We start from the raw sequence: 18337 nt of genomic DNA, 5'->3' as shown, positions 1-18337 counted from the left end.
AGTGGACACAATATCTTTTATTTTATTTTTATGTGGTGCTGAGAATCAAACGCAGTGCCTCACACATGCTAGGTGATCGCGCTACCACTTGAGCCACATCCCCAGCCCTAGAACAAATTTTTAAAAAATCAAAAAAATTATATAAATGGGCAGTAGAACTAATTAGACATTTCTCAGAAGGATACATACAAATGGCCAATAATTATATGCCAAAATGCTCAAAAATGTTCAATATGACTATGTCATCAAGGAAATGCAAATCAAAACCATAGTGAGCTATCATCTTACCTCACTTAGAATGGTGTTTTTAAAAAATGAAAAGTAAATGCTGATGAGAATTCAGAGAAAGGGGAACTTCTACACTGTTGGTGGGAATGTAAATCAGTTCAGCCATTATGAAAAACAATATGAAGTTTCCTCAGAAAAGGAGAACTAGAACTCTGAGGCCCAGCAGTACCATTACTGGGTGTTTATCCAAAGGAAATGAAATTGGTATTTTGACAAGACATCTACACTCCTATTAGCATATTCACACTCACTATTCATCATGACCAAGAGATGGAAATGATCTAAGTTAATGAACAGATTTAAAAATGTGGTATATAGAGGGGCTGGGGATGTGGCTCAAGTGGTATCACGCTCGCCTGGCATGCGTGTGGCCCGGGTTCGATCCTCAGCACCACATACCAACAAAGATGTTGTGTCTGCCGAGAACTAAAAAAATAAATAAATAAATAAATGTGGTATAGACAAAAATTTAATACTATTTAGACATAATAAAATACTGTCATTTTGATAACGTGGATGGGACTGGAGATCATTATATTACGTGAAATAAACCAGGCACAGAAAGACAAGTACTGCATGATGTCACTCATTTGTGGAATCCAAAAAAGTTTGCTCTAGAAGTTGAGATAGAATGATGGTTACCAGAGTGGCAGGGAGGGAAGGGGAAAGGTTGATCAGTGAGTACTGAGTTATGGCAGAGAGGAGTTAAGAAGTTTGGGTGTGCTGTTGCACAGTATGGTGACTATAAATAACAGTTATATACTACTCATTTCAGAAAGGTAGAATAAAAAATTTGGAATGTTTTCACCATAAAGAAATGATAAATGGGAAGATGGATACATTTAACCTTATTTAAACATTATACAGTATATACAGTATTGAAACATGGTACCTCATTAATATCTACAATTTTCTTAACATATCAAAAATAACTACTACCTTTTGCCATTTCAATATTTCTTTAAAATCTATTGAGAACCTAAAAGAATTTACAAAGCCATTTGAATTCAGAATACTTCTAAATTTTGATAATTTCTCTCTCTGGTCTTTAAGTCAATAGAAGTCCCGCTCGCCCCCCCCTTCCTTTCAAACAATATACTTCTGAGTACTTCCACAGCATGTAACTTTGTTTTTCTTGACTATTTTATCTTTTTACACTTGATTTCAAAGCTTCATATAATAATAGGTAATTAGAATATGTGACTAACAGTAACATAACTGGCATAAACTGGTTTGGAAACAAATATAACTCAAATGGGTGGAAATAGGAAGGAAGAAGTCAGCAGGGTAACAAAGCTTTTCTTGTATCTTCTCATGCATCTTTGAAAGGAAATAAGACCTCTTTGCACCTCAGACAAGGTTCTTCTAAATTTAGATAATTTAACCAACCTGGGAGGTTATACCCTTTAAAAATGTGTCTAAAATGAGACTGACTCGCAGTTTGGTGATTAGTTGGATGTCAGTGCTTTATCACATGGTATCTGAATTAGAAAGAATAATGGTTGCCAAACTTGCTGATAATCAAATCTTGGGAGTACACATTGTATGATTCTATCTATATAACATTCTGGAAAAAGCAACACTGTAGGAAGAGAAAAGAGGTGAGTGGTTGCTTGGCATTAAGGAAGGGATTGACTTTTATAAAGGGGTCACATACAGGAATTTTTGTGTAATGAAACTATTGTATATCAAACTGTAGTTGTGGATATGAGTCCATTTCTTTGTCAAAGTCTATACAACAATATATTAAAAGATTAAACTTTACTGTAAGCAGGTTTTATCACCTTCCCAAATCTGAACTATGATGTCAGAAGAATCTCGATGGAATATAGACTATGAATAAGAAATCCTACTGTTTAACAAATGTATGACATAATCTCACTGAAGGAGATGAACAAAAAGGGAGATAGCCTAAGTAATTTTGGAAAATCTTTTTGACTGGATAGTGTAAGGCTAAGACAAAAAGTAGGGATAGGCTTGGTTATGACCTCCTGTAACCCCAGCTAATTGCAAAGCTGAAGCAGGAGGATCCCAAACTCAAAGTTACCCTGGGCAATTTAGCAAGACCCTCTTTCAAAAATAGAGCTGGGGTCGAGTGTTTGGCTAACATGCACAGGGCTCTGAGTTCAAAGCGCAGTACCGCATAAACCACCACCACAAGAAAACAAATACTTGCTCACAAAAATCAAACAACAAAAAAAATCTGTACTAATAGTACAGAAACAGTATACTCTAGTTGATAAGTTTGTTTCTTACAGGGTTATAAATTATCAGTTATTTTACTACATGTATACTAGGGTTAAGAGTAAATGTAATGATTGCTAGGTATCTTATTGGAGAAAGAAATAGGCATAGGGAAAATGCTAGAATGAAACTTGTGATGCTTCATTCAAGTTATATATGTCAATATCAACTAATGTTTATATTAATTTATATACAGTTATGGAACTAAATATAGAAATGTGTTTATACATGGGTTAGTGTACACACATGTACTTCTGGTGCTTTTGGTTGAGACATCCTAGAAAGAATGATGCTGCCATAGCAAAAAGCACACTTAGCACCCAGATCTTGGTCTCTACCAATTTTCAATACAAGAAAGCCCAGAACATCTTAAAGTGCCAGAAATATAGCAGTGCTTAAGAAAAAAAGAAAAGAAATGACAGAGCATGTCAACCTGAAAGAGTTCCAGTGGCCAAAACTGTAATAATTTGAGCAATAATAGCTTTGTATTATAACCCAAGGAACAAAATAAATATCCATAAGTGTACCCTGATAAACAAACTGTTAAATAAATAAATTAAGCTGGAAGAAGGGAAAGCTATTTCTTACAGGAGCTTTCCAGACAATGAATGTAGAGGAAAACAGAAAAAATCATTTAGAAAACTGATTAATGCTAAAATTGGTGGACAGAACTTTAAAGAGAGACAGGATATTTACATTGCTTCAAATTTTTTTTAAAATATATTTTCTTTTAGTTGTAGATGGACACAATACCTTTATTTATTTTTATGGTGCTAGGGATCAAACCCAGTGCCTCACACATGTGAGGTAAGCACTCAACCACTGAGCCATAACCCCAGCCCCAAAGTGTTTTCCCCTAAACAAATATTATTAAGGTGGTTTTAACATATATCCACAAGTTCTCTTATACTTCTTCCTTTAGAAACTAGAGCTTATTTCTCTTTCCTGAGCTTAGGCTGGATTTAATGGCATGTTTCTAACAAATAGAATATGAAATGGGAAAATTAGAAATTCTGTGGAGAAACCTAGATATCATTTAACCAAGTGATCAACATTGACACCATGAATGATAAATCATGTTACTCTGATAGGCTTCCTGCTCTGATGTGATGAGAGGGACACTTCACTTTAGTATTCTTCTTCCAAATGCAGACCCCTGAAAAATTGTGAGAAAAACCCAAATTGAAGGACAGTTTACAAAATGCCTGACCAATATTTTTCAAAAGTTTTAAGTTCACACACACACACACACACACACACACACACACGCACAAAACAAAAACAAATACAAAGGAGTGTTTGTCAGTTTTTCTGTCACTGACAAAATATCTGAGGAAAACAACTTAAAGGATGAAAAATTGATTTTGGCTTATAGTTTCAGTCCCTGACTGCTTGGCCCCAGTGCTATGTATGAGGCTGTGCTGAGGCAGAATATTATGGGGGGGGGGGGAGCATGTGGCAGAGTGCCTGGAAGGAGAGAGAGCGGGAAAGGGAGAGGGAGGTTGTGGTCCCAATATACTTCCTCCAGTTAGGCCCCACCTCCATCACTTCCCAGTAGCACCACTAGTTGGGGACCAAGCCTTCAACACAGGAGCCTTTTGGAGACATTCCAGACCCAAACTGTAACACAAGGAAAAGACTGTCACAAATTGGAAAAGACTAAGGAGACAAGGTGAATAAATGCAACATAGAATCCTGGATCATAAAAAGAACATTAACGGAACAACTGGTGAAATCCGAATAAAGTCTACAGAAATAGTATTATATTGGTCTTCATTTCATAGTCTTGGTAATTGTGCTGTTGTTACATACAATATTAACTTTAAGGGAAGTTGGATGAGGGGTATACAGGTACTCTACACACTAGAGCTCTTTGTTACTCCTCTTTTCTTTAAAATTAATTGAATAGCTTTAACATAAAAAAGATTTTTAAAATCTGGAGAGTGCTGGGCTTGGTGGCATATGCCTGTAATCCCAGCTATTCAAGATTAAATTTGCCTGGGCAATTAAGCAAGACCCTGTCTCAAAATAAGAATAAATAAGACTGGGGATGCATTTGCCTAATATGTTTGAGGCCCTAAATTCAATTTGTAGGACTTAAAAAAAAAAAGTCTGGAAAGCTTAACATAATGCGGGTATTACATATTCCTGCCCTTGAGTCTCTGACTCAGCAGACTGGAAATAGGACTTAAAATTCCTACTTTTATGTGTGTGTGTTTGTGGTGCTGGGTGTAAGCAAAAATAACTGAAACAGGAGCAGACCTCAATGGATCACCAAGCTTTCTTTATTAAGCATCGGTTGAATGGCACATTTTCAGGGGAGAAATTAGCAATTGGTTGCAAGAGGGGTCTGTTTATAGGTTTTAATTGGAGTTAATTTTAGCAGAATGTTTATTGTGACTTAATCATTAGAGATTTGGGTAGTCAGGAAACTAGTTGTGCAGGTTCAAAGTCTAAATCAGGAAAACAGCTGTAAAAGCTTCAACACCCATTGATACTGGGATGAAAGTCCAGATCCTAGAGCCCAAGAGCCCATTGTCCGCATTCTCCACCCAGGATTCATTGTTACTGGGAAAGGATGAAAGTCCAGAGCCCAGAGCCAATTGTTTGCCTTCTTCATCCAGGACCAATCCTTTCTCCCTGAGGGTTGTTATTTTATATCCTTCACTGGGTATTGAACCCATGGCCTCATGAATGTTAACAAATGCTCTACTTATTTACTGATGTTATTCTGATTATCAGTGGAATTTCATTTGAGCTAGAGAAATAAAGACCAGGAAAAAAAAATCTAGGATCTCCCCAACCCATATATGTACAATTACCTATCATCAATTATAAGTTCAGAAAAGGAAAATAACTGGGCACAGTGGCCTGTACCTGCAGCTGCAGCTACTGGGGAAACTGAGGAAGAAAAATTGTGTGTTCAGGGCCAACCCGGACAGCCTAGTGACATCTTGTCTCCAAAAAAAAAAAAAAAAAAAAAAAAGGCCGGGCTCTCGTTGGCACATTTTGTGATCCCAGTGACTCCGGAGGCTGAGGCAGGAGAATCAGGAGTTCAAAGCCTGCCTCAGCAATGGTGAGGCACTAAGCTACTCAGTGAGATTCTGTCTCTAATTAAAATACAAAATAGGGCTGGGATGTGATTCAGTGGTCAAGTGCCCCTGAATTCAATCCCCAGTACGAAAAAAAAAAAAGGAAAATAGACACATTTAACCTGATCTAAGCATTACATATTCTACACTTGTATTGCAACATCATATGGTACCCCATAAATACATAGTTATTATGTTCTATGTTTTTATGTATTAATTAAAAATATATTTAAATAAAATAAGAAAATCTGACCCTTAATTTGAGGGCATGGAACAACACAGTAGTGGCACCAAATACCTCTTCATTATGGTTCATCATGTTTTTGGAATTAGTGGTTAGTATGTAATGTTATGCCGGACGCTTACTTTTTTTGTTTTAATATTTGTTTCTTAGCTGTAGCTGGATACAGTATCTTTATTTTATTTATTTATTTATTTATTTATTTATTTATTTATTTATTTATTAAAAGATATCAAAGTAGCTTTTATTCACTTAATTTTTTCTTTCAACTTATAAATGCTATCCCAAATTCTAAAGAAAATGGACTTGAGTGAACTTTTTTTTTATTATGAAGATACAGTTCGAAGAACAGAAAGATAATTATAAGCTAGCTTATTGTTCCTTGTAAAAATAATATATGCAAAATTAGTAGAAATTGAAAATCTGAAAATGTTAAGCATCTTCCATATCTTAGTTTTGATCATTTTTGCAGAATAATCAAATAATACTTGAATGAAGAAAGTATCTAATTATTCTATTTTTATTACTAATGCAGTATGTCCCTCAGAGCTTGGCATAGTCTTTAAGAATCATCTGGAGTTTCTGGCTCAGCATGATGTTCCCTCTGGCCTTCAGTCGGCCACTAAAGAATGCCTTCTGAGGGTCAAGCTTGCCCAGAACTACCTGCATGAAATCATCATCTGAAATTATGATAGTCGTATCAGCACAGCCTTTTGCAGGGCCTTTGTATACTTTTCCAGATTCATTTTTCAGGTCAATTGTCCACTTACCTGCAATGTCTCCACCTTTAGTGATATGCCACTCAAACACAGCTTTTACTTTCTTTACCACCTCACGCCCAACTTCCTTAAGGCGCCGACCTATTTCCTCAAACACAAGAGTACTTTGAAGCTCGCCACCCTCAGAGGGTATCTTAGCTGAAATATCTAATTTGGGCACAAGATCCACATATGCATTTGAAATGACAATGTCTCCAGTGTCTTGGACCTTAGTTTGAAAATGAATCCTGTTTCCTTCCTTCCACATTTCAGTTTGTAGAGTTTGTCCTGGATATACTGGTTTTGCAAAACGAGTCTTAATTGCCTTGAACCTTGAGACATCATTATCCGCAAACTGCCGTAAAACATGCCTGGCAGAAAATCCAAAGGTACATAATCCGTGTAATATGGGCTTCTCAAAGCCTGCAAGGCTAGCAAAGTTAGGGTCAATGTGTAAGGGATTCCAGTCTCCACTGAGGCGGTACAAAGCAGCCTGATTAAGTGAGGTGGTATCTCTAAGTACAGCATCCGGAGATCTACTAGGTACGTCGAGAGCTACCTTGAGTTTTTCTGATGTCCGTTTTCCTCCAAAGCCTCCAGAGCCAACCAGAAAGAGAGAGAACTGATTATAGCATATAAGTTCCTTCCCAGAATAAGAATAGACATCCATAAGAATTACTGCGCCAGATCCTTTATCTAGGACATCAGCAACAACTGCTTCACATTTTAATTTTCCTGATCTAGGAAGAGGTTTATATAACTCCAAGTATTGCTCCCCATGAAGAACCTGTGCAAAGTTGATTGAAAGCCCAGGAATCTCTGCTAATCCTCCACCCATCATAGATTTCTGAGCTATGATAACTCCAAAGGTAGGCAAACAGGAGAAATCAGAACTTCCTTCATAAACAAATTTCAAATCCTTTGGATCTTTGACAGATGCTCCCACTCCAAGAGCATACATAATTGTTTCCATTTCCGTGTAAGCAGAAGAAAATGAAGGGAGTTTATAGCCAATAGCTCCAGCAAATCCTGAAGTAGCTGTAGATGTTGCATGACTGGTATGATTTATTGAAACTCCTCCTTCTGCATCTATTTTATGTAAAACTTCAATCATACCTGCAACTGATTCTTGGATATTCTGAGGCTTGCTGGCATTATCAAAGTCACAGATCTTCTCCCAGTTAGCCTTCACTGCCTCAGGAGTCATTGGCTGATTCTTCTGTCTTGCAATGGCTCCAAAGGTCCGCTCCCAGCGTAATTTTCCAATCCATCCTGCTCCAACCTCAAACAAACCACCATTTTCCTCACAACTCTCATGGCAAAGCCAAAGGATCAGCGGTGCCACATATTCAGGCTTTAAAGCTTCAAAAAGATCTTCAGACATTACAGTCTGAGTCATCCGTGATCCAGCGTTAGGGGCAATAGTGTTACAGTGAATGTTGTTTTTCCTGCCTTCAATTGCAAGAGTATTTGCAAGGCCCAGAATACCCAACTTTGCAGCACTATAATTTGCCTGGCCAAAGTTGCCATATATTCCTGAAGCTGATGAAGTCATAATGATCCTTCCATATTTCTGTTTCTTCATATGATCCCATGCTGCCCGGGTGACTTGAAATGAGCCCCGCAAATGAACTCTCTGGATTATATCCCAGTCTTCATCACTTATTCTACTGAAAGAACAGTCCCTCAGAATTCCAGCATTGTTGACCACGACATCTATTCTTCCAAAGGCATCCAGTGCTGTCTTCACAACCTTCTCTCCTGCTTCCACAGAATCATAGTTGGCCACAGCTTTTCCACCTTTCCTTTTTATTTCTTCAACAACTTTATCAGCAGCTAAGGAGCCTTTACCAACTCCCTTGAAGTCCCCTCCTAAATCATTCACAACAACTAATGCTCCTCTTTCTGCAAAAGCCAGGGCATAAGCTCGGCCCAAACCTCCTCCCGCGCCGGTGACCAGTACCACACGCCCGTCGAACCTGAGCGGCGAAGTCATGACTCCTGCCTTCTACCTCACACACACTAGCAGTTTTATTTTATTTATTTAGTTTAAATAATTATTTTTTATTTGTAGTTAGACACAATACCTTTATTTTATTTACTTTTATGAAGTGCTGAGGATCGAACCCAGGGCTTCCCACCTGCTAGGTGAGCACTTTACTGCTGAGCCACAACCCCAGCCCCAGGGTGCAAACTCATCACTTGTTCAAAGGGATGAAGCAAAGGCACCAAATTAAGAACTGACTTAGGTTCCAGAGCACTGTACCCCAAGCTTCTGCCATCAGAGATGGAGCCAGATTTGCTAGTGAATTATCCCAAAATAGCTGCATCAGAAATGGACTTAATTTGCTTTTACTTATCGACCCTTAATACCCACAGTCTATTTCCTAAGAGAAATAAATTCTGTGTTGGATGTACTGAGTTGGAAGTGTGATGACTTTGCAGTGAGAAATCTTTTAAGAATCGAGTAGAGACGGACAGGTCTTTTTGCCCTGACTGCTTTTTGGGAGACTATAACTGTAAAATATGTGCACGATTACTCAAAGGCCTCATTTATTTTAAATGTACAGAGAGGGCTGGGGATGTGGCTCAAGCGGTAGCATGCTTGCCTGGCATGCGTGCGGCCCGGGTTCGATCCTCAGCACCACATACCAACAAAGATGTTGTGTTCGCCAAGAACTAAAAATTCAATATTAAAAAAATTCTCTCTCTCTCTCTCTCTCTCTCTCTCTCTCTCTCTCTCTCTCTCTCCCCCTCTCTTCTCTCTCTTAAAAAAAAATGTACAGAGAAGTTCCCCTTAGCTCATTCTGAGGCTCTTCCTCTTTTCACTCAAATGCTTCTGGGTGATGAGTGCCTCTGAGTGAACGGGGTCAATGAATCCCAAATCCTCATGTCTTGTCTAAGTATTTGCCACTTGTGAGCCAAACTGTGAAGACTGGGCTCACCTATTGGGAGATAAAGCTTAATCAGAGCAGAAGGTCAGCCTGGGGCAGAGGGCAGTCTCTTCCTTAAGAACAGAGACATGGAAGTTACCTTTTATGACTACAAAAGGCCTTGGAAAGCTTTATTTCCTCCAGAGAGGAGAATGAAATTGTTACTCTAGAAGTTAGGGCAGAGCTACCCAGTATTCCATTCATGAGTCTGGTTATTCATGCATGTAGGGCTGCCATGAAAACATCTCAATGAGCACATGGAGTCCACTGTGATCAATATATGAAAAAAATAAGATCAGTTGTAATTCATATTAATTCTTCTCCTTCAACCGTGGGATAACAGTCTGGGGCCGGGACACTTTTGAACTTGTGTTTTGCTGTGATAACACCACTGTGCTCTGAGCACTTTTGAGAAACTAAGAAGCCAGCAATTCCTTCCAGCTTCCTGAGAGTGCATCTGATTCAGTTCCTCAATTTCACACAACTGCTACTGATATTTCACAGTTAGAATAATGTTCAAAACAGGATAACTGAGAATTGAAGGGCAAAGAAGATTCTGGTATTTTTTGCCAGGAGACCTGCGTCATATATTGTGAGAGTAAAAAGAACAGGATGGCTTCAAGTGTGAATAGAAGTCAATTAATTTCAAAGCAAGGAAAGATTCAAGGTCTTGCCATCTCTATACTTAATAAATTGTGTGTGTTTGATACACGGAACAATAAATTAAAAAAAAAAACCAATAAATGGGCCAAGGAAATGAACAGACACTTCTGAGAAGATGATATACAATCAACCAACAAATATATGAAAAAAATGTTCAACATCTCTAGCAATTAGAGAAATGCAAATCAAAACTAAGTTTTCATCTCACTCCAGTCAGAATGGCAGCTATTAAGAATACAAACAACAATAAGTGCTGGCAAGGATGTGGGGAAAAAGGCACACTTATACATTGCTGGTGGGACTGCAAATTGATGCACCCAATATGAAAAACAGTATGGAGATACCTTGGAAAACTGGGAATGGAACCACCATTTGACCCAGCTATCCCACTCCTCAGTTTATACCCAAAGGACTTTAAAAACAGCATACTACAGGGACACAGCCATATCAATGTTTATAGCAACACAATTCACAATAACTAAATTGTGGAACCAACCTAGATGCCCTTCAGTAGATGAGTGGATAAAGAAACTGTGGCGTGTGTGTGTGTGTGTGTGTGTGTGTGTGTGTGTGTATGTGTGTGTGTGTGTGTATATATTTCCCCCCCAATGGAATATTACTTATCATTAAAAGAGAATACAATCATGGCATTTGCAGGTAAATGGATGGAGTTGGAGCATATTATGCTAAGTGAAGTAAGTCAATCTCCAAAAACCAAATGCTGAATGTTTTCTCTGATATAAGGATGCTGATTCATAATGGGGACAAGATGGGGAGCATGGAAAAAAACGGACGAACTTTAGATAAGGCAAAGGGGAGGGAGAGGAAGGGAGATGGCATGAGGATAGGAAAACCGGTGGAATTAAATGAACATCATTACCTTAGGTACATGTAAGAAGACACAAATGGTGTGACTCTACTTTGTGAAAAACCAAAGACATGAAAAATTGTGCTCTGTATGTGTATTATAAATTGAAATGCATTCTGCTGTCATGTATAACAAATTAGAATAAAATGCAAAAAAAAAAAAAAAAAAGGAATTGGGTTGCCAAAGGGGTTAGACCCACCGCTGGCAGGAGACCAAAAGCTGCAGGGTCACCTAGTGCGCTGGAGCCTAGTGGCTCAGAGGTAAAAGAGCCCCAACTCTGCGTCCTCGCCTCAAGGCTCTGGGCTCCGAACGCTTGGATGTCAATCAACATCCTAGGCCCTCCCACGGAGGAATTCGACCAATAGAAGCCGGGGGTCGGGGGTGAGGAGACGTTGCTGGGTCAGGAAGCAGGGGGCGAACGGCCTGGCGCTGCCGAGCAAACCCCAGTGTCAGGAACCCGCCCCTGGGGAGCAAATGGGGTGCGGTGGAACCCAGAGGTGAGTGCAGGGCTGCGGACTATGTGCGAGGTCCCAGCTTTCGGAGCGACCCGCGCGCTTGGCTTCTCAGGAGCACTTCTGGGCTACGGAGCCCTTCCCTCCGCGCTCTCTGGCTCCGCAGTCCCTGGCCCGGTGCAGAGGAAGTGCAGTCTTGGGGGTCCTGGCGGAGAGCGCTGGGGCCAGGAAGTTGAGGCCCGGGCCGAAGGGGAAGGCAGCTTTGGAGCCCCGGGCTGCCGCAGCCTCGCACCACAGGAACCGGACCACGGTAAGGAGGGGCGGGATGGGGCATGAGTAGCCCCATCTTCAGCGGTCTTTCTTGTGGCAGCGCGGTGTCCTGACCTGGAAAACGCAGCTCAGACCCTCTCTCCCGACCCCTCCCCGATGCGGCGTGCTAGGCGATGCCGCCAGGTCAGCCCGTATCTCCAGTCTCATCGCTGCTCTGAGTACCAGCCAGCTGCCTCTTGGCCAGTGGTGCTGTCACACAGTGGACTGCTCTCACATTACTGAGCTGCAGTTTTGGGACATCAGATTTGGGTCAAATGTGGAGTGTGACTTCTCAAGGATAATGTGGAGACCCTGGCCTATGGCCCATCTCTGCTTGACCCAAGGTCAGGGGTAGTGAAGACGGTTCTCTGGAAGGATTATGCAACGTTTTATGAAATTGTGAAATTTTCCTTGCTTTTCATTATGTTAAAGGGGGATTATCTTTGGGCTGCCACATTGCCCAAAGATAAGGAATTACACTGCTCTAGTGGGCCTTACCCCTCCTCACTGCCTTTAATTATCATTTGGAACATGAGGGTGTGTTTGAATCTGGCAGGACTCCTACGTCCTGATAATTGTCTAATTCTGCTTGGTGGAGGAAGCACATACTATTGCTCCATAGTATTTGGGTTCTGTTTCCCTTTGACTGTGTTTATTACACCTTATCAATGTCTCTTTTCCTTACTGTCTCTCTCTGGGGCTGATAAAGTATTGTTATTTGTTATGGAGAAATGAAAAGAAGGGATAGATCACTAAAATAGGGATTGCTACCTTCATTGCCCGGGAATCCGAGTGTCTTGAGAGGGCAAGATAAGTTACAATTCAAATTTCATTTCAGAAAGGCCATCCCTTACCAACTGATCCAACCTATACTAGTGGTTCCCCTAATTGACTGTACATTATAATCATCAGGGTACCTTTTTTTTTTTTTTAATGTTTCTTAACTACTCCTACAGAATCTGATGTAATTGGGTGAGTGGGACACAGGCATTGGTGTTTTAAAAAGCTTCCATAATAATTATTAATGTGCATGCAGGGTTGAGGCCCATGACTTACCAAATGCCCTAGTTTTTTCTTATAGCACTTATTACTATGAGACTTATTTAATTTGATTACTTCTCTACCTGCCACATAATCTCTGTGGATACATCAACACTGGGCATATGAGGTGGGGAGGAAGGTACATGAAAGAAGTGGAATCTGTGGAAACAAATTCTACACATTACCCTCCTTCCTTAATTTTTCTAAATTTTTAAAAAATGACAGTAGAATGCATTTTGACCCATTATACACAAATGGAGCACAACTTCTTCTGGCTGAGGATGGTGTAGAGTCATACTGAAAGAGTAATCATGCATGTATATAGGGTAATACTGTCCATCTCATTCCACTGCCTTCCCATCCCCAGATCCCTTCCCCTCCCATCACTCCCCTCTGCACAATCCAAAATTCCCTTGCTTAATCTTTATTGAAAATTAAAACTCTCTGATTGACTAATCAATATCATGGTCCTCGATAGGTCTCCATTCTTTCTAGATGAAATACATCTGCTCTTTAGGAAATTTGAAATATAACCATTTATATTTGGTTATATTCCATGTAAACCTCTGCTTGTGTCTCATAAGTAGGGGAGAATACATTCTGAATTAAAATTCCGGGTACTTGCTCTAACTAGTGAATTACATTTATGTGGATAATAGGTCAGAATATTTAGGATAGGGACCATTTTAGAGACTTGAGAGGTGCAATTGTCTAGTAATATATTGTCTTTGTGACCTCTCCAGAGGGTGGTGTTCTTGTCAAATTTTCTTTGTTTAGTAGTTAACTCAGGTATTTCATTTATGTCATTGACATTTATTATTCCTAGTAATGTGAGCAACCACTGGTAATTCTCTTGTGAAATTGGGATAGAAAGTCATTCTATGGCTGTTACTACAAATACTAAAGAAAGATTGCTTAATATATGTCTTAGACTTCGAAACAGTCTTAATCAGAATTTGGCAGAATCATCCCAATAAATACTGGGTTCTACCTGCAAGATAGATTCTACATTTTGCTTTTTTATTTTTTTTCCCCAATACTACGGATTGAACCCAAGGGCACTGTATCCCTGTACTATATTTTCAGTTTTGTTTATTTTTATTTTGAGAAGGGTCTCACTAAATTGCCTAGACGGGCCTTGAATTTGTGATCCTCCTGCCTCAACCTCCCTAGTTGCTGGAATTATAGGTATGTGCCACCATGCCTGACTATATTTTGGTTTTTGCTTGTCCTTTGCACATAAAAATAAAGCATGAATAAGTAGAGTTCTAACATTATACAAAGATTTGAAAACAAGACTGCTCAAGTTTAGATTCCTTGAATTACAACTTTTATTTAAAAATTTATACAAATACCTGTTGTTTTCTATAGTGGGAAAATAGATTGTTGAACTACATAATTATGTAGTCTTTAAGAAAAATAATATTTGGAGTTTTTATCTTTGGTTTATATTTTTTCAGTTATGCTGCTACTTGAAGTTTTGACCTTCAGCTAAGTTCTTAGAGTGATTTTCAAGGTTAAAGTTAACTGGTTAACAGTGAGTTCTGTTTTTTATTAGTAGGAAAAAAAAAAGAAATGTTCTCACTACTCTTCCCACTACATCATACTTTTTTTTTTTTTCTTTTTTTGGTACTGGGGATTGAACCCAAAGGCGTTTTACTACTGAGCCTCATCTCTATTCCTTTTTTTATTTCACATCAGTATGTACCTAAGTTGCTAAATCTGACCTTGAACTTGGAATCCTCCTGCCTCAACCTTCTGAGTCACTGAAATTGCAGGTATGTACCAAGTCACTACATTGTATTTAAATCTATGCATATCTTTCTGCCTATAATATTGTAGTCTTAATTGCTAACATGTTTTCCTTTATCTTATTTTCAATATCTTTAACCTTTATATCATGTGCTTATTTCTGTTGCAGTAGGAAGAATGATATAAAAATGAAAAAACATCAATGTATGCTTCAAATATGGCAAGAAAAGAATAAGGACTGCTGCTTACAATTGCCTGGGTTCAGGATTTCACGCTGGAAGGAATTCGAAATAAATTCTATTTTCATAGTTCCAATGCATGTCTCTTGGGAAATTTCCAAAAAAGGTAAATTACAGTGAATTATAAATTTTATTTTTTGGTTGATCTTAACTTTTTATTGCGTTTTTTTCCCATCCGGTACTATTGTTCTGACTTGATTCCAAAGTGATTGAGGTATTGATTGATAGTTTTTTGTTCACTTTGCAAAATAGCTGTCTTGTGATCGTGTCTGTGTTTTGTATTTGAAGGAAAACAGCTGAAACCTGTTACCAGCTTTCTCTTTTTCTTAGAAATCTTTCATTTAAGCTAGGCATGGTGGCACACACCTATAATCCCAGCGACTCAGGAGGCTGAGGCAGGAGGATCACAAGTTCAAAGCTAAACTCATCAATTTATAATTTAGTGAGGCCCTAAGCAACTTGTTGAGACTCTGTCTCAAAAATAAGTAAATAAATGAATGAATGAATAAATAAAGGGCTGCCAATGTGGTTCAGTGGTTAAGTACCCCTGGGTTCAATCTCTGGTTCCCCCTCCCAAATAAATCTTTCATTTAAAATTGAATTATTTTTCCAAATATGGTTTAATGCTTTCTTTTTTTTTATAGCTTTAATTTTTTTTTTGTACTAGAGATTGAGTGCAGGGGTGCTTAACCAATAAACCATATCCCTTTTTTCAAATTTTTTGTTTTGAGACAGGTTCTCACTAAGTTGCTGGGGGCCTCACTAAGTTGCTAAGACTTCGTTGCTTTGAACTTGGAATCCTCATGCGTCAGTGTCCCAAGCCACTGGGATTACAGGCATGCACTACCCCACCTGGCCTTTAATTTTTATTCTTAGAAATCAGCTTTACTCTTTTTTTTTTAAGAGAGAGAGAGAGAGAGAGAATGAATTTTAATATTTAATTTTTAGTTCTTGGCGGACACAACATCTTTGTTTTTGTATGTGGTGCTGAAGATCAAACCCGGGATGCACTCATGCCAGGCAAGCGTGCTACTGCTTGAGCCACATCCCCAGCCCCTCAGCTTTATTCTTTATGTTTTAGATTTTTATTTCTTAGTGGAAATTTAAGACAGATAGATAAAGGAGAAAACAAAAACTGCCCAGAGGTGACTCCTGAGAACATTTTAGTATGTCTTTCAAAGAGAGATCTATCTAGTGTGCCTCAAACAATATCTACTTAGTTGAACAAAGGAGTCTCTGAAATATCAGTGCTCTACTTACTTATAGCAGGAAGTCAGGTCTTTTCCTGGCATGACCCTTCATGATTAATGTCAGCAGAAATCTCTAGCCATGAGGGCTTCTTATATTGCTGCCTGAAGCCCTGAAGTTCTTTTAGCTTTGGAGTCTGCTCCCCTTGCTGTCCTTCTGCATCACTGATCATCCTGTGCTGCTGCTGACTTTCTGAAGCACTTTAATATTCTCCGAATGACTGGCATCCACAGGATTCATAGACCATGCCTGCCCATGTGCAGCTAAATTCCTATGGATTGTCATCTTTGTTCTCCCACTCTGTCCATTAGGGAATCCTATGATTTTTATGGCTGACTCTGAGAGAGAATTTCTGTAGCAGAAAAGTTTGGGTCTTGATGAGAGATTTTTCCTCTGTTTCATAGAATTGTGCTATGAAATTTATAGGCACTTCAGGGTGGATGAGTGTCTTGGTATTAGAGAGGGATGGTGTCAGGGGACATGAAATATTAGGTGAAGTCTTTCATAGTCCCTGCATTTGGTGGAGATATACAGGAGTGATAGATTTCTTTCTTTTATTCCCCCCTGCCTTTTTTTGCGGTACTGGGTATTGAACCTGAGGCCTTGTGCATACTAGGCAAGCACCCTAACACTGAGCTGCACTCCCAGCCTTTATTCCTCTGAAAAGGGAGCTACCTTATCTTTAAGAAGACAGTTGCCCACACCTTCAAGGCAGATGTCCTCCATATTTTCTACTTAGCTGGGGGAAAAGGAGTTTTCTGCTTCCTGCCTCCTATGCCATATAGAGGGATGGCATTCCTTATTTTCCAGAGTGAAGGATATGAGTATAAACTCTTCAAGGGGAATTTCTGACAGTACAGTGCAATTATGGAGTAGACCACTATAATTATTTGTTAATGTAGTCTTTTGAATCATTGTATACCATGTAAAGAATTAAGTTCTAAGAGGAAATTGAAAAAGTATGATGCATTATCATTAAGTTGCTTTTTCTCTGAAATATAGTTACTGTTATTTTTTAAAAAATATAGTCATAATTAGGATAGTCTTGTTAGAGAGACAAGAAATACATACTAGTAGAGATCAGCTGAGAAGTGAAAATAAGCACTATGGGAATTGTGAGGTTAGAGAGCATGTTGTCAGTCTTGTCTCCTTTCTGAAGCTGGGTTGTGGAAGGCTTGACAATGGTCCTTGTGGGATGGGAATGGTTCAGACAGGTGGAGTAGATAAATGAGAGAATAGAATACCTGCCAGGTCTAGCATAAAGCAGAGGGGGATGTTGATGCAGTTGATCTATTCTGAGATACTCTGCAGTATGATTATGCACCTTTTTCACCTTACCTCAACACTGCCCTCCACGGAAAGCCTCTCTAGCAGCAAAATACCAGTATCATCTCTGTTTACCTGCATCAAATAACAACTGGAGAAAGTATTTTGAATTTGTTACGTGGAAAACTGTTAGGAATAGCTGCCTGTGAAGTCCTCTGCCTGTAACAGGTATGATAGAAAATGGGGGATCTTGTTGCCCACTCCTCCAGCTTAATGTGCTCCTCCACTTCTTCAGGACAGGTATCTTTCTTCCTGTACTTTGTTTCTTAGCTGAGGGAGAACAAGGACCACATTTAAGGTGGGGGAAGCTGGATATTTTATGTCTCCTACCCTTCAGTGGGTAGGCCTCCTTGTTTTCCAGAGAAGACTATCAGAGTGGTTTGTATAATATCTCAGAGTTCCTTAAAACAACACAGGGTTTTCTCTTAATACCCTTTAGATATAATTTATATGATAATATTTTATAACTTAAGCTATAAGGGAAGGGAAATGATTTTATTTACTTACATCTCCGTGTGTTGTGGGGCAGGTCACTCAGAAAGCACACCAAGTCCCAGTTTTGTCCAAATCGAAGAGTCTTTATTTAGCTGGCTAGCTGGTGACTGCTCTTTATAGGACCCATAAATGCCTCTGCAAGGAACAGCCCCAAGCCTGAGCACTTTAGGATATTTAAAGGCAAAAATCACACCTGGGTTAACGTAACTGCAAGCAAGCAGGTACAGAAGCTGAATTGGGCAGTTAGTGAGACAATGCAGTGGGTACATTGGTACTTCCCACGGGACTTTCCAGGTTGGTATAGCAGCAAGCAAGCAGAAGGGAAGGGGGTCAAAATGACCCTAGTTGAGTACAAGTTAGAGAATGGTTACTAACATGTAGACAATCT

At 39.3% G+C, this 18337-nt stretch overlaps 2 protein-coding genes across 2 annotated transcripts in view; one reads left to right on the top strand and one right to left on the bottom strand.

Annotated features, from left to right (window-relative positions):
- Positions 1-6369: 6369 nt before the first annotated feature.
- On the bottom strand, positions 6370-8671 carry LOC101970390 (peroxisomal multifunctional enzyme type 2). Its single transcript, XM_040270451.2, has one exon. It carries the CDS (start codon positions 8617-8619, stop codon positions 6409-6411), a length of 2211 nt encoding a protein of 736 aa, XP_040126385.2. The 5' UTR covers positions 8620-8671; the 3' UTR covers positions 6370-6408.
- A 2683-nt stretch (positions 8672-11354) lies between these two features.
- Nxpe3 (neurexophilin and PC-esterase domain family member 3) overlaps positions 11355-18337 on the top strand; it is a 54759-nt gene continuing 47776 nt past the window's right edge. Inside the window, exons 1-3 of the mRNA XM_078044315.1 lie at positions 11355-11849; positions 14591-14667; positions 14811-14986. The gene's annotated coding sequence lies outside the window, so the exon portion shown is untranslated. The remainder of the gene's footprint in view (positions 11850-14590; positions 14668-14810; positions 14987-18337) is intronic.

Source organism: Ictidomys tridecemlineatus, chromosome 3 (assembly GCF_052094955.1).
Source record: "Ictidomys tridecemlineatus isolate mIctTri1 chromosome 3, mIctTri1.hap1, whole genome shotgun sequence".
Taxonomy (NCBI): Eukaryota; Metazoa; Chordata; class Mammalia; order Rodentia; family Sciuridae; genus Ictidomys; species Ictidomys tridecemlineatus.
The sequence above is the reverse complement of the archived record's forward strand: the minus strand, read 5'-3'. Positions and strand labels throughout refer to the sequence as shown.

What these genes read in the sequence shown, in the direction of transcription:
- LOC101970390 (XM_040270451.2), bottom strand. Translation starts at nt 8,619, where the DNA reads ATGACTTCGCCGCTCAGGTTCGACGGGCGTGTGGTACTGGTCACCGGC.